Here is a 22,291-nt window from a genome sequence, read left to right as displayed (position 1 = left end):
AACACCTGAACACACAACCTGGAACTAAAGTTAAGCTCCTAAGCATTGTGGACATTAAAAAAAAAAAAAAGATTCCTGTTCTTGAATGACTCTAACACCACAGTTCTTGGTGTTGAAGTGGTATGTCTTATTGAGAAACAGGAGCTCCAGAGAAGCCTGGCGGAGGTAATAGAAGCAATACTGAACCTGAAGACGGACCCCCTCCTTGTGCCTCTTGGACACACGTGTGTATCTTGTGTCCAAGTGGATAGCAGAGAACTTGGTGGAAGAGAGACATTTCAAGTTATAATGTTTGCCAAACCTATAAGTGATAATGATGAATTTGAAAAGTAAAGGACTCCTGCTATTGCAGAAGGTGCAGAGCAAAGAAATCTAGACTTTCAAAGATGTTGTTAGTATGGAAATAAACTTGAAGATGATGGGGACATTAGGGCATTCAGAGTGCAAATTTTTCCCACCTTCACTTTCGACTAAAACTTTTCTAGGATATATTGTAATAATTTTACCACCAGTTTCCTTTCAAATGCATTAAAAGATTAGCTATAACCATGCCAACACGAAGAATACCTTCAGGCTTCCGTATTTTAAAATAATTCTATATTATTCTGCTAGGTGATAGGAGTCTAAACCCCAACCTCAAGCTAAGAGCACAACGAAAACCGTTCGGAAGAGCAGCCTCTCCCGAGACTTTCCTAAACCCGTGCACGTAGCACGCTGGCGTAGTGACGTCGTTTTACGTGCAGACGTCGGCAGGCCGAGCACAGTCCCCGTATTCTCCGGGTTTCCGAAAATTTAGTAGAAATCTGTTCGCAGGGCCTTAGACGCGGTATCTTGGAGAAAACCGGCCCAAGCGAGGGATGGCGCCTCCGCGTCTCGGGACCCCTTCCTGACTCTTGTCGCGCAGGGGGATGTGGCCTCCAGCGGGTCCGGGCTGGTGGCGCGGACACGCGCTCGCGGTACGAGTTACTCGGGTTGCCCGTCTGGGGCTGCCGAGGCCTCCCCGCGCGCCAACCCCGGGGGCTGCTGGCGAGTCCTGGGGTTTGAGCAGGCTCTACAGTTCTGCAGAGCGCAAGGTGACCGACCCTTAATTTTTTATTAGCCACGTCTTAAAAATTGGAAGCCCCGTATTGAGAATTGGAAAAAATGGTCTATTCACGAATTTGGAGATTTGAAGGGCTCCCTAAGACTACCAGTGAACGCAGGTAGCGATTCTGTGAAGGAGGCGAAGCCGAGAGCACGCGCGCCGTTAGAGTTTCTGAATTCTCCACCGCTCATAAGTGTGACCTTGGACTAGTCACTCTTCTGTGTGGTTTCGTGGGTGATGTCAGTAACTAATTTCATTGTTTATGCGAGGTACTACTAGGCTGAACGGATTGCATGTATTAATACTCCTAAAATCCTACTGAGGAAGCTGCTAGTATACCCGTCATTTTCTTGAAATTTATTAGCCATGTGACCTGGGCAAGCTACTTGACCTTTATGTAACTGTTTCTAAACTTGTTAAATGATACACTAATAAAACATCGAAAGCCGTTTTTTGAGGATTGCACGATGGAAGGCATAGAATTTGTTAGTAATTCACAGAGTGCTGGATATCCACGTGTTTCCAAAACAAACCGGTGTAATTCTGACTCTTCCCTTTTGGAGAAGGTGGGGGTTCAGCGACTCAATCAGATACGATGAAGAGAGAATAATTTGGAAGAAAAGTGACGTAATTGATTGCAAGTTCTGAGTTACTTGAAAAAAATAAGACTACATAAAATTAGTTTTGACCATTTCTAAAATGTGGAATTTGAAACTATCACAATTGAAACATCTTAAATGCGGTCCAATCCTTTATAGCTTTTGAGTTGTATGGTGGGGAAAAAAGGAAACTTACAGGGCAAACAAATTAGTTTTAGTTGTAGAATTTCCTTCAGATGTAGTTGCACCGTTATTGTCTGCATTTATTAAACAAGAAACTTCAAGCTTATGAGAATGTTTTTCATTATAATTTTATGAGATTTTTTTGCTGATCATAAAATAACGATTTTATTGGAAAAATACAATGTGTAGAGTACCAACAAAACCTGACATATTTTACTTGAATACCAATTTCCTACAGTTTATAGTGAATCCCAGTAAAAGTTAAAGATGTATGCAACTAAAAATTCAGTTATATTTTAAAATATTTTTGAATTTTGTTATTAAATAAGAGCTTTTTGTTTTTGCAAATGTGATTGTTTTCCCTCTTCAGAGAAGTCGCTGAGTAAAAAAGTAATATCTAAATTAAACTTTGAAGACTCAGTTAGGAGCACAGAGTTTTGAATAGACTTAACTGGTGACTAAATTTGTGATACCGGCACAGGATTTCCATTTTTTCCCAGCTTTTCTGTAACTTTTTCTGGCTGTAGGGGCTTTGTTAGACTCTGTATTCTAAGACAGTTCAGGAGTTCTAGGTATTGTGTTCTCCTTTCAAGAAAATTCTGTTCCTCATTGACCCTTTTAGTGGTAGAAATTTTATAAAAAAACTTTTGTTTAACTGTGTAGTGACCATTGACAGTGCAACTAACATTCAGTAAGGCATATTATAATTCATTGCTTATGAGTTTAGCCATATGTGACTTTATTGTCAGAGTAATAATATAAGTGATATAGATGCTATAAATGAAGTTTTTCAAAGAAGGCTAAAACAGCAGTCTTTGAATTAGTATACTTATTTCATATTGTGTGAAATTTATAATCATAAGTATAATATTTCTGCTTTCTAGGAAAAAATTGACATGTCTAGATTCCCTGTTGAAAATATTAGAAATTTCAGTATCATTGCACATGTGGATCATGGAAAAAGTACATTAGCTGACAGGCTTCTGGAATTAACAGGTATCTTCATTTTATGTTATACACTTGATTGATGGCAGTGCATAATTACTTTTACTGTGCTTTTTAAATTTGGTTTTAATTTTATATACAGTACTGTTTCTTTTTATTTTTTCTTTTTTAGATTTAAAAAATTTTCTTTTTAGACAGAGGGGGAGGGAGGAAGAAAGAGGGGGGAAAACCCATCAATGTGTGGTTGCCTCACATGTGTCCCCTCCTGGGGAACCTGGCCCACAACCCAGACATGTGCCCTGACTGGGAATTGAACTGGAGACCCTGTGGTTTGCAGGCTGGCACTCAATCCTCTGAGACACGACAGCCAGGGCATTTCTTTTTAAAAGCCCATGTAAAAATGTGTTTCTGTTTATAGGGGCAATTGATAAAACAAAGAATAATAAGCAAGTTCTTGACAAATTACAAGTGGAACGAGAAAGAGGAATCACTGTTAAAGCACAGACAGCATCTCTCTTTTATAATCATGAAGGAAAGCAGTACCTTTTAAATCTCATTGATACACCGGTAAGTTTAATATTAATTTTGTCTCCATTGTTAGAAGACAACCTTGTACTAATAATGTAAACAGATCCTAGTTTTTGAAATGAACGTTAAACACCTGACTTTGCATTTTGTTTTCTGATTGTTCTTTGGTTAATGTAAATTATTTTACAAGCATGGGCTAAACAGAAGAAACCTATTAACGTTTTTAAAAATTATGGTTATTCTTATGGTCGTTCATGTACAGTCCCTGCCACCACTCTCCCCCACCCCACCCACACCCACCTCCCACCTTTGATGCTGTCCCCCATCTTTGGCTTTGTCCATGGGTCCTTTACACATGTTCCTTGACGACCCTTCCCTTCTTTCCCGTTATCTACTTCTCCCCTGCCCCCTGGTTACTGTCAGTTTGTTCTTTATTTTAATGTCTCTGGTTATATTTTGCTTGCTTGTTTGTTTTGTTGATTAGGTTCCACTGTAGGTGAGATCATATGGGAGGAATGTCAAACTCATTCTCACCAGGGGCCACATCAGCCTGGTAGTTGCCTTCAAAGGGCCGAATGTAATTTGAGGACAGTATTAACGGAACTGCTCCTTAACAGTTAAGTGAGAGCCAGTCCTGCCACGGGGTAGAAACAAGGTGCTGGGCCTTGGGTTCGCCACCTGTGTCATATGGTGTTTGTCTTCCACCAAGTGGAATCAGTAGATTTGCCATAGTGCTGCTCCCTCCTAAAAAAAATTAGAGCTCACACTTAGAGGTGTCAATGTTTCTTGTTTCATAGGGCCACGTGGATTTTAGTTATGAAGTATCCAGGTCTCTCTCTGCTTGCCAGGGTGTTTTGCTTGTGGTTGATGCAAATGAGGTAGGTACTTTTAATTTGACATCATGTGACATACTGTTTGGTTGTTTCAAGATGTTTTCCTTAAAATATGTTTTAGAGATAGAATTTTTTTAGTTTAAAAAATAAGATTTATTGCATTACTTAACCAAAACCATAAGTTTTGGTCCTATTAATATAAAGTTTTAGTACACTAAAAAACTTTTTGTGAAGCAGAGTAATTCGTCTTTTAAAATTTTTAAGCTGATCAGAGGAATTGTTTAATTATATGTATTTTTTTAATCCTTACCCAAGGATATGTTTATTGATTTTAGAGAGAGAGGAACGGAGAGAGAGAGAGAGAAGCATTTATTGGTTGCCTCCCATATGTACCCTGACTGGGAATTGAACCCACAACCTAGTTATGTGCCCCAACTGGGAGTTGAACCCACAGCATTTTGGTGTATGGGACGATGCTTTACCCAACTGAGCCATCCGGCTAGGGCTGTTCAATTGAATTTTTTGTTGAAGCATGTCACACGTATATCCTACCAAAAATACTCTCAATTTTTAACAGTTTTTAATCTGAGTTTTCCATATCAATTTTTAGCAAAGCTGGAAAATAACTATTTTTGAGGCCATTTTGGATAATTTTAAGGTAATAATAGGGAAGTGTTAGATTTAAAGAAACAGGCCAGTAATATTGCTGTCTTCTTTAGTGTTACAAACAATGCATAGAAACCTATTCAGGAGATAACCATATAAGAGCTATGGCGTACTATTTAAAATAAGCTTTTGATATATTCAGTTTCTCACAAATTCTTCATTCAAAATCCAGAGTTTTTTTGGTTGTTGATGTGTTAAACCTTCCCCGATTCTGTCGGGAAAGTCAGCCTCCACTTTATATACACAGAACTGGGCTTTATAAACTGCATGACATGGCTGTGCCCTGTGGGGGGCATTGATGACCTTGAGGGTCCGTGTCACCTTTGTGCCTCCAGTGCCTAACACGGTTCCCTCCAGTGAATGCTCCCTGACGTGAAAGGAATTTCACGGAGAATGGTTGGTGGGTGGAAGCGTAGCTACCGTGGTTTGCCTTACTCCTCTGCTTTTGTTGATGTGTGGAATGGTCTTGAATTATAAATTTTGTGCTAGATGGTAGAATGAGCATGTCAATATCCCATGTCTTGATTTTCCAGGGTATTCAAGCCCAAACTGTGGCCAACTTCTTTCTTGCTTTTGAAGCACAACTCTCAGTAATTCCAGTTATAAACAAGGTAATTATAGTGAGACAACAATGTTATTTATTATTGAACTTTCTAAAATTAGTGTTTGAATGTCAAGAGTGCTATTTCTTTACATGAGGGACTAATATATTTATTAAATACATTATTTCTTTGAATTGTAAGTGATGGAATTGTAACTCATACTCCTACAAGCTTGCATGTAGTTGAGAAAATAGTTACCCTAAATTACATGGAGTGATGGAGGGCTGTTCTATAGGCAAGGATGCATACAGGACAGCTAAAATATATCTGTTACACTAACCTGTGTGTGTGGGAACAGGAAAGCAGCTTGTGATCTACATGTTATACATGAAATATGGAGTCTGTCCAGAAGGCATCCAGTCATATAATATGAAAAATAAAGCAACTTATTGAAGATGCAAGATACAAGAAACAGTGTACATAGGACAGTGACACCTCAGTCCCCTTCAAAGTAGGCACCTTGGAACCTCACACAGTCCTCCCAGTCACCATCAGCTGCCCTGTTGTGTTTTCTTGAATCTCATTGATGATCTGAAATCTCTTGTTCTTCAGAGGTGATTTGAATTTTGGGAAAAGGCACAAGGTGCAGGGCACCACACCTGGGCTGCAGTGGGGCTGAGTCACCTGGGTAACTTGATGTTTCGCCAAAAAACTCTGCACAAGACATGATGCATGAGCAGGCATATTGCTGTGATGAAGCTGCCAATCACAGTTGCCCATAGCTGTGGCCTTCTGAGCCATCTGAATATTTTCTGTGGAGGATGTTCAAGCTTAACACAAAATGTGATGCAGATCCATTGCTGTACTCGCTCAGTCATTTTGAATGTGGTAGCCACACAGTTCACATGCTGTTCATTGTGTTTACCACTCCCACTGACTAGTACACTGAAGTTGTCATTGTTCGCCTGTGTGCATTCATTCCACTTTCCTTGGCTGCCAGGTTACATCGATGTTGCCCAAACCATTCTCGTTATATTAATAATGGCTGGACTTATTCTGGACAAATATCATATAACAGTTAAAGTGCAAGGCTAAGCACTGTGAAAGGGCTTAACTTTTATTTTTTAAATAATAAATAAGAAACTTAATTTAAAAATCTGTACTGCATTTAGTATATATTTTGAGATTGGAGTTAACTTTAAAAGAAGCAAGGTTGACCTGTACGTGAGACAGTTGGTACTCTGCCTCACCCTGCCTTGGAACTCTGCTCTGTTCTGAGAAGCTGACTGCCTGAATTGTTTGCATACTCTGCAGTCTGCCCTCTGTTTGTCAGGTGCCATGTATATTAAAATTTTATTCCTTATTCCTACATTATTTTAATACTTTTGAAAGAAAAATTTTAGAGGGGCTGGTTATGCTTTCAACTGCCTCCAAGTACTATGATTTAATGAGTAATACACTTTATTTTTATTAAATTAAGACAACGAATTCCTTTTTCTTTTAAAGATAGATCTGAAGAATGCTGATCCTGAAAGGGTTGAAAAACAAATTGAAAAGGTGTTTGATATTCCAAGCGATGAATGTATTAAGGTAAAATACCTTTTTTCCCAAAAAACTTCTTGAAAATCTCAAGTAATTGGCCTGAGTGAAATTCCACAGTATTCTATTTGATAACTCATCATTACATAGTGTTTTCACAATTTTACAAAATTGTTTTTATTAGTATTTCATTTGATCCTCACCAAGAATTCTTATTATGTGGTTAGGACAGATAGAAATTATTCTTGTTATACAGTTGAAAGAACGAGCTCAAAGATTTTATCATTTTTTAAGATTACAGATCTAGTGTGCTAGTGTGCCCGGACTAAAATGTAGGTCTTGTGCAACGCACTGCAATGTTATTTGCTGTATGCCATTTTGACTCTGTGGAAATACTTTCTTTGAAGAGCTGGTTCAAACTAGCTACAAGCATTTGTGTGTATTCTTGGAATTGACGAACAACTTTAAAAAAATTTAATAAAAGAGCTTGCTAGAGTAAAAATCTTAGAAAACAATAGATTTTATTTATGTCAAAGTTAATACTATTTTGAATTTGAATTGTTAAATTGACCTTTCTAGCACTGGTTTGGGTGTTAAGTAGCCACAGTCAAATTGTGCTTTGCTACATGGGTATGTAGTAAGTATGTCAATGCTTAGTGCAACATTAGAATGTTTAGTTCTCACTTTCGATCTTGTTTAAATTTTCCAAAAGCAAATTTCAGGTGATGCATTTTTTTTGTTTGCTTAACACAGTGGATGATTACATACCACTTGGTAATGACTGAAAAAGCAGTCTTTTTTTTTCTCGAATATACACACATACCTGCAGAATTCAATGTTTTTTTTAATATGAAGTCAACCTATTATAAAGCAGTTCTGAAATTTTTGGCTTCATAACTTGGATTGTTAAAGTTTAATGAACTATTCTAATTTTAATACATCTTTACAAAATTCATTCAGATATGAACTTGGTATGTGCCAGCCAGGGGCACAGCACTAAATAGGACAGACAAGATCCCATCTCAATGTGTTTATATTCTACTTGCAAGGTAGTCATTAAATAAGTAAAGAAAGTAGTAAAGATACTAATTATTGAATGAGATAGATGTTGTCAAGGAAATTCATTCAACAGCTTATATTGTTTCAAGTGGAACACCATAGTTAACAACAGAACAAAGAAATTACAGAGTAACTTAGGGAAGTCCTCTCTGGTAAACTAAGACCTGGAGAAGTTAAGACTTGTGGCAGTTGCATTGTCAGAGGAGGAAAGAGTAAGTGGAAAGGCTTGACATGTTTGGCAAGGGTTGACATATTTATGGAACAACAAGGAGGCAGTTTAGATGAGATGGCTTCATAGCAGTAGATGGGAATCAAATCATGCTGGGACTCTGGCTGCACTACAGCGTTTTAAAATCGTTCTGAGATAGTGAAAGGATTTTAAAGCAAGAGAGGAAATAAACTGATCATTCAGGTTGCCTTACAGAGAATGGATTGGAAGAGTGAGGAGAGATAACGGCAATCAGCTTGCAGTAATAGCCCAAGTATAAAATGGTGGTGGCTAAGTATGTGATTGATGGTGACGTTAGAGAAGTGGGCAAATTTGATGTATATTTTGTAGTACTTTGTAGATATAATAGACTTGCTTGTGGGTTATATGTAAGGCAGTGAAATAAGAGGACAAATCAGGGGGCTTTGGGTTTGAGCACTTAATCTAATATTCATATTAAAATGGAGAAGACCTATGGAGAAATAGATATAGAGGAAAATAAAAAGCTGTCTATTGGACATAGGTTCGAAATGTCTGTTACACATCCAAGTAGAGATAATTGTATAAATCTACAATTCAGGCACTCAGAGAGGTCTGGTCAGAGGTAGCTGTTTAGGAGTCATTAGCACGCATGTGCTGTTGAGGCCGTGGAAGTGGATGCATTTTAGAAAAGAAGCCCTAGGAGTCCAACTACATTATTGTCAATTTTTACAGTGTTGTAAGAACTTGAGAAGGATTAGAGAAAGTATGATTCAGAATAGAAGTGTGGAAGGATTGAGTTTTCAAGAAAGTGGGAATACTTCTTAGATTGTTAACAAGAGAAGAGGCAGCGGATGCAAATAGATTTGTGTATTTGAATAAGTTTTTGATGTTTTTTTAAATGAAAGAAAAAGTTTTCAAAAGAGAGAGGAAAAAGTGTGTAGAATAAAGGAAGATGGGGTGCATTACTTAACTGGGTGTGCTAATGTGAATTTACTAGGGGACGCATCCTTGGACTGCCAGGAAGTGTTAACTTCTTGGTGAGATCTGTGGTCATGAATTCACAGAAACTAGCCAGACCAGTTACTTGATTTTTCTCCAGTTGTGTTAAGCCATTCTTGCTATAAGCATAGAACAGGCATGTAGTTGGACACAGTCACGGTTGAGGGTTTACTGTCTGCTTATCATAGAGAATAGAAAGTGGTTGGACAGTGATTATAAATATTGGACTTTGGACTCTCAGCTGGAAAAGAGGGAGTGGACGACTAACGGGTAATTTTAAAAAGCCATCCATTCGGATTAGAGGTTGTGATCTTAAAGGATTGTTCAAACAAGGTACTAGAAACTAGAGCAGTGGTTTTCATTAGGGATTAGTTTTGCGCGCCAGCAAACCTGTGGCAATGTCTGGAGACATTTTTTTGTTGTCATAGTGAGGGGTGGGTGTGACTGGCAGTCTGTGGATAGGTGAGATTCTACAGATGCTGTTAAATGTCCTACACAGAATATGCCCCCAAACAGAATTATTCAACCCAAAATGCCTTTGCTTCTGAGTTGGAAAACTGATCAAGAGGGAGTTTGAAAGGTGAGAGGTGGGGTTCTGGGATTGGGTTTTGAAATCAAAGTTTCAGAGACAGTGCAGTCACTGGTGATGGCAAAGGTCAGCATGCACATGTGTTTGGAGTCTTGACTTTTTCAGTGTAAGAACACCAGTGATAATAGGGTTTCTGTATCACCTGTATGCCATCCACACATGCTGTTTATTCTGTTCACACAGCCACCTTGAGATCTAGGCAAAATTTGAATACTCTATCAGATGGAGAACTTGAAGCTCCAAGAAACACATATGGGTCAAAATCCTACATTCCATGCAGAGTCATGATTACTGCCTTGGGTTTCTGAGCTCTTAGTCCACTGCTCTTACAGCTCCGTGATCAGAACGCTCTTGTTACTTCACACAAGAACCGTGGAGTCCCCTAGCTGTACTGGGGCAACGTTTGTCAATATGCTGTGTGCTTATTACCTTTACGATGTTCTTTAAACAAATTGGTAACTGTTAGAATTCTTTATTTATTCGTCTCACAAAGCTCCATTACCAGGATAGAAGAAAGGCAGAATTTTAAGTTTAAATGTTTGTCTTTTTACATATATATTTTTAGATTTCTGCTAAAATTGGAACAAATGTTGAAAGCGTTCTTCAGGCGGTCATTGAAAGAATACCCCCGTAAGTTTTGTGCTGTTTTTCTACTGTTTATCTTTAAGAGTACAAAGACCCTCAATATGACCTATTGTTTAGTTTAGTAAATATGGAAAATATTCTCATGATCAAAGAAAATACATTTTTTAAATTTATAGTACTATAGAAAGCAAATACAATACAGAAAAATAAAAGAAAAATGATAGGAAATTTGTAACAATGCAGGAGGAGACTTGAATACAGTGACAGTTATTTGCTTTAATGCTGAACAAATATATTTTATCAGTTTTATAAGTGACTTTAATACAGTCGTTTACTTAAAGCTAGAGATTGAATTAAAACGTATGAAAATAGACATTATACCTTATCTTATGGAAAGATCTTTTTATTTTAGCTGTCAGTTTTTAACCTTTCTGAAGGACTAGAATAAATTAAGCATAGTATTTGAGTTAAAATAGGCATTTTATTATTAAGGTTATAATTTAATGTGTGTGTATTTACTTGTTTTTGATAGTCCTAACGCATGTCGCAAAGATCCCCTGAGAGCCCTGGTATTCGACTCCACCTTTGACCAGTACAGGGGTGTGGTAGCCAGTGTAGCCTTATTTGATGGAGTGGTTTCCAAAGGAGATAAAATTGTATCTGCACATACTCAAAAGGCATATGAAGTTAATGAAGTAGGAGTTCTGAATCCTAATGAGCAGCCAACTCATAAACTGTAAGTATTCTACAGGAGTGATGAAGATACACTTGTATGTTCCTGTCCTTTCTCAGCTTGGTATACTTAGAATGATCCTAATACGGAGACTCAGAAGTAAAAAAACAAAAACTTGATTTTTTAATGCAACTCCCTAGTGAATAATCTTTTGAAAGGAGTGTAATGTGTGAAGGATAGTAGATATTTGATACATTTTTATGCCTTTTGTCTAGTCATAACTAGTTTTGTGATCCAGTGCGGATAGGATTCTATATTGATGTATTTGATGAGACAGGGAAAAATAGTTCCCTTGTCCATATCCATATTCATATTGAGTATTATTTTGACATTTAATTTTTTATAATTAGATTTTTTACTACAATATACAAGTAGTAAAGAAAATGTCATAATTCCTTCCATTGGTGTGGAGTTCATGGGAGAACTTTGGTTAACTAGAATTTCTTCATGCGGGGTTAGCAAGGTAGTATGCACTGGAAAAACTGAATTCGGAGCTCAGTTCTAAATATTTGAATGCCACTCCACCAGTACCCTGGATACTGGTGAGGTAAACTACCCTGGATGCATAGTTGGAGCTTTCTGTGGTCATTGTCTTTTTATGTGTAAGAATTAAGATACTGAACAAAGTAACCATATGGGTCACGCTTGACAGTTTAATGTGTATGTCTTAACCTAGCACATTTTGCTCATTACACCTTTTATTTGAGAGTTGTAAAGTAGTTTTACCTTAATTATACTCAAACATTTCTAAAGTCTGTCCATATTCTGCCATATATAACATACTGACCATTACTTTAGTGTTTTATTATGTGGGAACTTTGCTTAAAAAATAAAAACTGAGCTAAAACTCTGGAATCTTATGGTTTGCTCTTTTTCTACAAAAGGAACATCAAATAGGTGTCCAATTTGTTGAGAATTCATTTCTGCTTGTTTTTTAAAAGAATATTTGTAACACAATTTATAAATAGAGCTTTACACTACAAAAAGTGTTTTATGTTTCTACATTTACTACTCTCACTGTATTTACATTGTATTTACTTGATATTTAACATGCAAAGGCGGGCAGAGTCCTGAAGAAGGCCTTAGGCTTATTGTCGGTGATGGATTTTAAGGCACAGTATGTGCTTTTGCTGGTTATCCTTAGAGTTGAGAATTGATAAGCAGAACTTAGTTTGAGTTTCATGAAGTTTTTATTTGGAAGGTGATCATTTCCAGGAAAGATAGAGCTTATTGTGAGTCTGCACCTGAAACATTAAAGCAGTAAATATTTCCATATAATAATTTTATTTAGTTATGCAGGACAGGTGGGCTATCTGATTGCTGGGATGAAAGATGTCACTGAAGCACAAATAGGAGATACATTATATTTACATAAACAACCAGTGGAGCCCTTGCCTGGGTTTAAATCAGCGAAACCAATGGTATTTGCAGGTGAGGAGCTCATGTATTCAAAGGATGAGGGTCAATTTTTTTCGTCATTTGAAATAAAAATTACCAGAAATACTCATCTTAAATAACAGTTAATTTCAGGATGCTCTCTTTGTGTGTGTGTGTGTGTGTGTGTGTGTGTGTGTACTATTTACATATTAGCTAATTTCATATGTAGAGTAAAACTTAATATGGGGAATAACTTCCTAGTTTCTTTTAGGAAATGAGCTCTCTGGTACATGGGAAAGCATAGTACTATGGATTTCCTACTTATTTCCTTAGAGAGTAGGTTGGTATATTTAAAATACTTCTCTGATTTATTACTGCATACCCTCCCCTGAGCTGGACTTTCTTTGCTCCTGTACTAGTGTAGACATAGCAGAGAATAGTGTCACCTCACATATGTGTGACTTCACAAGCTTTTACTACTGTGTGGAATTACAGACATTTGGGAAAGGAAGACCCGATTGAAGGGCATCAAGTTACTCGGTGCTGGGCGTCCATTCAGACTTTGTTTTTCTCCCCTAGTGTCTCTCATTTGGAATTGTGAGCTTTGTCTATCCCCACAGTTAGGCAAAGTCAGCATTTGGATTTTGAGGGTTTGGGAGGTGAGGGCTTGAGGTATCAGATGAAAGAGAATCCGATGAATCAGTTCTCCGTAGTTTTTGTCAGTGAGTTTAAAAAGGCAAAATTTATCTTTGATTTTTATAGATAATATAGAGAATTAAGAATTAAGTGTACTTCCCATTTTTACTCCTTTTGTTAACTGTCAGTGGAGTCACATTTTTTGGTTGCGGAATGGTCCCATTTTCTTTCTTGAAATAAACACAATGTATTTTCCTAGCTCTAATTCCCATGGGTTTTTTTAGTTTTCTTTATATTTTTGCAAAACCATAAAAAGACCACTTGCAGTATGAATCCAGTTGTAAATTCATTAAGGCTATGAGACTTGCAAGATACTTTAAAGTCATTGTAAATTAATATTCATAGTTTTTGACAACCTAGTATTTTAATGAATGAAATATAAAAAAAACTTTTCACATGAGAAAATTAGAAATTATTATATCCTTAGGAATGTACCCTGTGGATCAGTCTGAATATAATAACCTGAAGAGCGCTATAGAAAAATTGACTCTGAACGATTCCAGTGTGACAGTCCATCGGGATAGCAGCCTGGCTCTGGGTGCCGGCTGGAGGTAAGATTCAGTTACGTTGTACAGCTCTTTGTTTATTGAAGAGGGGTTTAAATGGTGTATTACTCCTGAACATTTCTGAAGATAAATTTCCTATTGTTGTAAAATGAAATAAAATAAGTATCTTCCTATTTCACACTGTGGATTCATATTCTCTAGGCAAGTTTTATAGCAATTTTAAATAGAATCCAATGCAACATTGGAATCTTAATGAAATTATGCTAAGCATTTAATTATGATATGAATTGCTTGAATGACTTTTGATTCCACCCCTTCCCCACAGAGTAATGATACAGAGCCCATGGGTAAACATTTTGGAATTTGGCTTTTTCTCCCTAGATTGGGATTTCTTGGACTTTTGCATATGGAAGTTTTCAACCAGCGACTAGAGCAGGAATATAATGCCTCGGTCATTTTGACAACCCCTACTGTTCCATATAAAGCTGTTCTTTCATCAGCCAAATTGATAAAGGTACTGTTGTGAGTCAGCATACAGGGAAGAACCAAATGTGTGCCTGTGTGTGCAGAATGCCAGAGCCACTTGCTACATACATCATTAGCTGACTGCCTATTAAAACTACACATGTCCTGATGCATAGCAATAAAAATCGAATTACCTTATGATTAGTGATGGAGAAACTGTGAAAAATAATTTACACAGCATTTTACTTGATAAAATATCCATTTTATAAATACTAGTCCGTTACTGAATTAATAATAAAAATACTGTTCTAAATCCAGTGCAAAAATAATGGTTATACATTTCGGTCATAAGTAATTTATCTTATTAAAAGAATGAAGCATTCATTCCTCCTTGGCTGCAGGAAACCTTAGATTTTAACTTATGATAGGGACAACACTGTATTACAGCTCAGTAGCAATACATTTATTTTAAAGAAATAATAACTTTGGCCTCTGTAAGTATTCCAACAAATTAACTTAGGAAATTGATTATAAGGCCTTGTAAAGGAGAGATTAAAATATGGTATTAACATCGTATTTTTCTATATGATACATGAAATATGTTTAGTGAACATGTATCACCAGAATATATTGCTTATTAAACAATACAGTTGGAGGGTTTTTAAATCTAAAGCATGTCAAGATAATCTTACTTTTAGGGATTCTGTTTTTATTCTAACAGCTTCAATAACAAAATAAATTTTAACATATACTTTAAACAAGGTAATTATTTATTAAGACTTCTTTTTAACTGTTGGTGATATTTCTTATTCTTAGGAATACAGAGAAAAGGAAGTTACAATCATCAATCCTGCACAGTTCCCTGATAAATCAAAAGTATCAGAATATTTGGAGCCGGTTGTTTTGGGCACCATTATAACACCAGATGAGTATACTGGAAAAATAATGATGCTTTGCCAGGTAAATGTAATGTAAGTTTATGTAAGAGTTAAATTTTCATCTTCTCAAGCAGTTTTGAAAGATTTCTTAAATTTGTAACAAATTTTCTTAAAGGTCTGTATCTTCATACGTATATACATATATGGAAATATCTATCTATATATAAATATAGATACACATACTCTAAAATTATTTTGATTTCATATAAGAAAAAATAGAGCCAGAGTTTTGATCACCTTTGTAAATTCACTGAATATTTTACCCCAAAGGAAAGAAATTTTATACTTATTTATCCTGAGTAGATAAAATTGCAATTTCTTTTAAACTTTTTCAGTATGTGATATAGAATATAGTTTGAAATATAATAGTAATACTTGATATACCCTTAATTAAAAGGTGTTTTCCATTTTGCTTTAGTTCTCACCATATTGTAATACATCATTTATTCCAAATACTAGATATAATGATAGTCCTCAGAAATACCTATTTGAAATACTCTGACATATATTAGGAAGAACTCTTAAATGATGACTAATGGACTTGGGTTTTAATTCTGTTATCATAAACCAGATTATAACTTTATTTAGTCACTTAATTTTGCTGAACCTGTTTGTTTATTTGTAAAACATGAAACTAAGAACTTTTACTTTATCTATATTTACATTTGACTCATTATTAAATGAAATACTTCATAATTTAAAACAATAAAATTGTTAAATATGAAGGATTAAAACATTGGTGTATACTGTAACTGAAATACAAAAATCATTCTCCCTGTGATAGAAATATTGCTTGCAAGTTTTTACTATACAATTAAGGAAATATTTCCTTATTTTGTCCACTCTTTATTAACATTTGTAAGATAATACTTAAGTTGGTAATTGGCATCTGACTATATTAATTTGAAGTCATTATTTGAATAGGTAATTATTAAACACATTTTATTCTGCCACTTTTAGGCTCGAAGAGCAGTTCAGAAAAATATGATGTTTATTGATCAAAATAGAGTTATGCTTAAATATCTCTTACCTTTGAATGAAATTGTGGTGGATTTTTATGATTCTTTGAAGTCTCTGTCTTCTGGATATGCTAGGTAAATATTTAATGAGCAGTTCAGATACTTGAACAGTTTTTTTTTTGAAATATTGACCAGCAAGAGTATCTGTTCTCTTCTTTGTATTTTGTGTAGTACTTAATATGTTATATTAATGATGTTCATTAAAGAGAGATAGAATTTTTAGCAACATTTTAGGCAGTAATCTGGTTTTAGAGAGTATTACTGTCACCTTTCAACTTTCATGGTTTAGAAATAAAACATATTTGTAGCTCTGGGTACCAGCCTCTTTTAAAATTATGACAGTAAGAATACATATGTTCTTATTTCTAATTGGAAAGACATGTATGCATAATTGTAATTTTATTAGACTTTGTTTTATAAGTTAAACCTGTATTTTGATTAGTGTTGTAAGCTTTAACGATTTTATTAATGGATGACACTAAAAACTTGTATTCACTAGGTTAGGCTCTGTCCTAAACACTGCTATGCACGGGGTCCTGTCTAAGTGCTTTACATGCATTAACTTAGTTCATCCTCAGAAAGTCCTGTAAAGGGTCAGGCTGAGGAACCATATCTGAAATCCCTAAGTCTCATTCATTAATGGCTGTTGGTCAATGCCATAGCATTTATTTAACTGAAAATAGAAACTAGACAGAACCCAGCTTTATGAATTTGAGAATGACCTATTAGTATATAATAATATTTATAGCCAGCCAGCTATGGGGAAAGAACATTAGGAAGAAAGTGACATTTGCCTTCAGTTATCCATTTTCCTAGACTGGCTTTCCAATATCTTTCCTTCCCCTTTAGAGCCTGTTCCCCTGCCTTTGCCCCTTGTCTCATAAATGTAAAGATGGTGAGGTTTATTTCTTAATTCAGTCATTTAGATCCATTCATCTGAAATGTATACGTAACATTTTCAAGGAAAGTTAAATCTTCTGGGGGAGGATGGCAGTGTACAAAAAAAGAAAGTATTTTGAAAAGAAAAAAATGTATAATGTTTTGGGAAGTATAATGTTTATCTATTTGTTGGACATTTTTCCTTGTTAGTTTTGATTATGAAGATGCAGGCTACCAAACTGCAGAACTTGTGAAAATGGATATTCTGCTGAATGGAAATATTGTAGAGGAGCTAATAACTATTGTACACAAGTAAGTGAATAGAAACTAATCATGAATTGTGAAAGTAACCACTTTTGACAATTCAGTTATTTTTATTCAGTTATTAGTTGCTCTATTTTGCCAGCTATATTTTGAAAACTTAAAGGTAATTAAATTTTACTAGCACTAGTTTTTTCTTCCATTTTTTATCCATGATTCTTTTTAAAAATTATTAAAACATAAAAGAAGAATACTTATGATAGTTGAAACAATTAGTGGCACAGGAAGAAATATTTCCCTTACCAGGTATGATGAAATAAAAGAAAAAAATTTTTAACTTAATGATCAGTTTAGAATTGAGAATAAAAAGTTTTTTATCTTCATAATAATTTGTAATAATGAAAAGTGAAATATACCCTAGATGTTCAAGAAATAACAGATAGTAGAGTGGTTAAAATAACTTATGGGGCACTCATATAATTTGTTTTAAGCCATTAAAACTATATTGTGGATTATTATTTAGTGACATAAAAGTGTTTATTAAATAAAATGGCACAATAAACTAGTCTAAACTGTACAAAAAAGCATCTGTATGTAGAAAAATAACTAGAATGATATGTTTAACATGACCATTCTAAAATGTTTATCAGTGGTTTTGTATGGGTGAGGGAAAGGCATCAAGAATGCTGTGTATTCTCTTATGTATATTTTTCCCTGTTTTTTTGTACTAGATCATGTTATTTTTGCAGCCAGAAAAGTTCTTTATTCAGCAAGTGATGTTTATGATAAATGAGATCTGTTTGAACATCCTTAAGGAACCACCTTTCCATTGATTATGCATATGGACTAGAAAGTTACTTAACATTCTTATTTAGTATCAGTAAATACTTGAATTTTCTCCAATTCAGAGACAAAGCCCATACTGTTGGCAAAACCATATGTGAACGTCTGAAGGATTCTCTTCCTAGGCAGCTGTTTGAGATAGCAATTCAAGCTGCTATTGGAAGTAAAGTCATTGCAAGAGAAACGTGAGTTGAAATTTCTTCTTTTTCTGGTTGATCTTAGAAGTGATATACCTAAAAAATGAAATACTGAAAAATTTAACATTGGCTAAAGCCAGTGATTTTTCATTCAGTGTGCCATCTGGTGTGAATGAATCAAAATTATACCTATTTTTCTGGTCAGATCAGCAAAAAATGTATTTTTGGGTGTGCTGCAGAATTTTAGTAATTAATGTATGTGTTCCATGAGATGAAAAAGATTGAAAATTGCTAGTGTAAGCTTTATTAATACTTGTAGAAACATTAATCCGTGTCTTAATTACACAAATTTACGTGATGACTGTTACTTTTAATTATGTATTTTTTGGACTATAGGATGCACTCCTCCTCTCCCCCACCCCAGTATCAATTTGGGAGGAATAATGGTTGTTAATGCTGCTGTTGAGTTCTGTTTACGTTTACATTGTGAAATACTGTGTTATTTATGTTATTAAATATTTTACCACGTTTTTTCCTTCGAATTCTTTTTTCCTATTTTCCTTTAAAACCCAGGTGTGTTTTATGGCCTGAAAAACACGGCTTTATATAACACTTTTGTGTAACATTACTTACATTTATTAATAGAATGTATATGAGTTTGAGAAATTGCTTTATTTCTACTCATTTTATTGAATGACTGTTGAATTTCCTAGGTAAATTTCTGTAAAGTTTTTATGGTTTTATCCCTTCAAGTAAATGATAAGCTAATAGGAACCGAAACTGAAAAGGTTTTGGAGACATTCTTCCAAGAGACAAAAACTAAAATATGATTTTTACTTGAAACATTCCTCAGTGCTAGTCAGGTTGTAAATCAGAAAGGTAAGAGAGAAATGCTAATTTCGTGTTAAGCTTTTGCACATGTGACACAGGAGAAGTGGGGGGCAGGGGAACGTGTGTCAGAAGCTGCCTCTCACGTGGTGCACAGGATGTGCAGCTCAGGGCACTGGGGGAGCTGCTCTGCTGGTCACGGAAAGTGCAGGAGGTGTCCTGGAGCAGTTCCTCTTTTTTCCTGGATGGTCTATCATTTTTATATAATCTTGGTATAAATTTTATGCCAACATTTGCAATGAATTTAATTTTCTAACACCATTTTGCCGGAGAGGCAGTGGTTTTATGTTCCCGAGCACCCGGACATGAGGCCGAGGGAAGCTGATAAACTGGGAGCCTCCTGGAAAGTGCAATTTAGAATAGTCGGCGAACATGAAGTGTGCTGGGGTAGACAGTAAAGAAAAAGTAGATTTTTGTCTCTTTTGGAATACATAAAAATGGAGCTATTTTCAAATTTCTAATCCTCCAAAATTCTCAGAAACATTATAGGAGTAAAACTAGATTAGTTTATAAGTACTTGGATGGACATATGAAAATTTACTCTAAAGTGGGTTTATGAAACTAATATATTTTATATCCCTTATCACTCTTGCCCCATGTTCAGTGGAGTTTTGGAAGTAGAAGTGGTTATACTTTCAGGTGGAGCCAGCATTGACCCGATACAGTTCTTGTAATCGAGGTCATACCGTGCTCGAATTTGGCCTCAGCTCTACCCACAAGCTTGACCTTTTTTATTCTTAGTAAAATCTATGTTGTTACTCATGCTGAATCTTTTCCTATTTTATTCCAAATACATAAAATATAAGAGTATTCGAGCTACCTAATGATTTGCTTATGGCAGTTTTACATAGGTCTGACACTATCATTTAAATCTTTAACAAAGGTGAGACTTTGAAAATAAAATTTGAAACAGTATAATGAAGTTGTGCACTGATAACACATTTTTCTCTTTTACAGTGTGAAAGCCTATAGGAAAAATGTTTTGGCAAAATGTGTACGTATTTACCTGATAAATAATAAATCTATTTTATGAGTTTAGAATTAAAGATGTATAAATATATTGGTTTTCGTTGTTCATTTTTATAATATTCTTTATTTCATCTCCAAGTTTTCTTTTTAAATCAGTAAATTTCAGCTTGACTATAATAGCATATTCATTTTGATAATGATCTTAAATATTTTTCATCTTATTCTAAAAATGTTCTTATATGGAATACTAAGCACAGGGTCTGGCAGAAGTAAGGCCTGCTTGGATGTGGTTGGTAGGGTAACAATACGGGTGTAATAATTTATAGTTTTAATATGAACATTTCACATAAAATGTCATCATGTGCGTTTGAGTGTGATATCATTATGCTACAGAATTACATGCTTATGATTTTGTGATTTTGTAATAAAAAGGCGTTATTTGTGCCAGACCTTGTAGTTTATAACAGTTATGAATAGGTAGCACATTTGTTGATCTAATTTATAAGGAAAGATTTTGAAGACAATGGCTAAACAAAGAACATGGGATTGGAACTCACCTCTCTTGTGTTGGTTTGCCAAATTTGTTGTCTCATCTGTTTAAAAAATGTCCCTAGCTCAGTTTTTATGAGAATCAAATGATGCTATTTCTAAATCCTTTGCGTAGGGAATGACACAATTACACCTGTACAAGTTTATGTATGAGACTACAGCTGTGTAATCCACAGTTTGGAGTCTTGAGTCAGTAAGGAGGTTGACAGTTCTTCCTTGACATGCATAATGTAGTACTGTGTTTCCTTGTCGATCTTCGTCTCCATCCAAAACTAAAGCCTTTATTATTCTTGAAGGCAGTAAAAATAGCATCTGCCAGGAAGAGGGACAGAGAGGTATATTTGCAGATGTCTTCCTCATGATTCATGGGTAGCAATTGTAACATGGTTATAATGATGTCATTATGTAATTGTAAGATTTTTCTATGGATTGATTTGCACTTCCAATTTTTAAAATATTTTTCAGTATGGTGGTGATATTACCCGAAAAATGAAGCTTTTGAAGAGACAAGCAGAAGGGAAGAAAAAACTGAGGAAAGTTGGCAATGTTGAAGTTCCAAAAGATGCTTTTATAAAAGTTCTGAAGGCACACTCTGATAAATAGTGGGTGTGAAAATAAAAGGATTTTTTATGAATTAAAAATTACTTATCTTTTAGTTTTTCTTATAAGTCTATGTTGACACGGAATGAACATTATAAAATGTGCTTGTTACTTTCAGCATTTTCAGATTTAAATAACCTATTGGCTTTTCTTTGAAAGGCAGTAGTGAGTGGGTAAGAGTTTGTACTCTGAAGCCCTATTGCTGGGCTTCAGATTTCTGTTCCACCACTTATTAGCAGGGTAAATTATCTCTCAGGCTGTTTATCCCTTAGTAAAGTCAGATTTTCCTATTGACTTACCTCCATAGGTTGTTGAATGAGATAATATGGGTAAAATACTCAGATGAGTGCATGACATATAGTAAATGCTCAGTGAACCTTAAATATTTTGTATGCATGCATTGCTTTCAATTTGGACACATGCTCTTTAACCTCTATGAAAGGTAGTAATAATGATACAAAAAGTATTTTTCAATTTTTTAGCATAAGCTTAAGTTCTCTTCCTTGGCCATGCTCTCAGATGATTTTCATGATTTAAGGTTGTATGCCTTCTAAGTGCATTCCCCAGAGGACTTTATGTTTCTAAGAAACTTGCAAACATTAAAACTATAAACTAGGATGTGAATGTTAGAGTGGCCCCCGTTTATGGTGATAGCAACTGTGTTGAGCTCTGAGCGCCCTCCCTCCCTTAAACTACGCCACGGTCAAGGTGCGGGTGCCGTCACAGACCCACTTCGTGGGGAAGAAACTGGGACTTTGTACTGTCCGACACCAGTTTCTCACGGAGCTGGGGTTCAAACTGGCTTCCTTCTCCAAACTCCGGTTCCTAGCTACCCTATTTTACTGCCTCTTGCGAAAACGCCTCCAATGGTTTCTCAGTCTTTCCTTCACAGCAGCTTAGCTCCTAACTTGGGGAGTGAGAGTGGCCAGAAAGCCATTTACTGAGGAGCTGGAGTAAGGAGTACAGGGACCGAAACTGCTCTCCTCCCATCAGGGGCCGTGAAGCAGGAAGACTGTGTCTCAGCGAACACATTTAAAGCACAGTAGTAACTGGTGAGCCATGCACCCAAACCGGTGTCTTCAGCTTTTTC

The 22,291-nt window shown here is 35.6% G+C and overlaps 1 protein-coding gene across 2 annotated transcripts; it reads left to right on the top strand.

The window, feature by feature from the left end:
- Window positions 1-739: 739 nt before the first annotated feature.
- Window positions 740-21,245, top strand: GUF1 (GTP binding elongation factor GUF1). 2 transcript variants are annotated; one of them, XM_037151667.2, is made up of 17 exons: window positions 740-956; window positions 2,751-2,862; window positions 3,230-3,378; window positions 4,137-4,217; window positions 5,372-5,449; window positions 6,887-6,970; window positions 10,322-10,386; window positions 10,874-11,077; window positions 12,366-12,505; window positions 13,575-13,698; window positions 14,035-14,167; window positions 14,935-15,078; window positions 16,017-16,150; window positions 17,165-17,266; window positions 18,124-18,243; window positions 20,041-20,077; window positions 21,067-21,245. In XM_037151667.2, the coding sequence occupies exons 1-17, from the start codon at window positions 909-911 to the stop codon at window positions 21,202-21,204; spliced, it is 1,893 nt and encodes a 630-aa protein (XP_037007562.2). In that variant the 5' UTR covers window positions 740-908; the 3' UTR covers window positions 21,205-21,245. The 2 variants fall into 2 exon arrangements, with proteins under 2 accessions (XP_037007562.2, XP_037007561.2); XM_037151666.2 differs by having other exon boundaries at window positions 740-1,073.
- Window positions 21,246-22,291: the final 1,046 nt, after the last annotated feature.

Source organism: Artibeus jamaicensis, unplaced genomic scaffold (assembly GCF_021234435.1).
Source record: "Artibeus jamaicensis isolate MK-2021 breed Jamaican fruit bat unplaced genomic scaffold, CSHL_Jam_final contig_76, whole genome shotgun sequence".
Classification (NCBI taxonomy): domain Eukaryota; kingdom Metazoa; phylum Chordata; class Mammalia; order Chiroptera; family Phyllostomidae; genus Artibeus; species Artibeus jamaicensis.
Note: the sequence above shows the minus strand (reverse complement) of the source record. Positions and strands in the feature narration are given on the sequence as shown.

What these genes read in the sequence shown, in the direction of transcription:
- GUF1 (XM_037151666.2), top strand. Translation starts at nt 909, where the DNA reads ATGTGGCCTCCAGCGGGTCCGGGCTGGTGGCGCGGACACGCGCTCGCG. An exon ending in TAAATCTCATTGATACACCG is followed by an intron (nt 3,379 to 4,136) that starts GTAAGTTTAATA and finishes CTTGTTTCATAG; the next exon opens with GGCCACGTGGATTTTAGTTA. An exon ending in CTAATAACTATTGTACACAA is followed by an intron (nt 17,267 to 18,123) that starts GTAAGTGAATAG and finishes TCTCCAATTCAG; the next exon opens with AGACAAAGCCCATACTGTTG.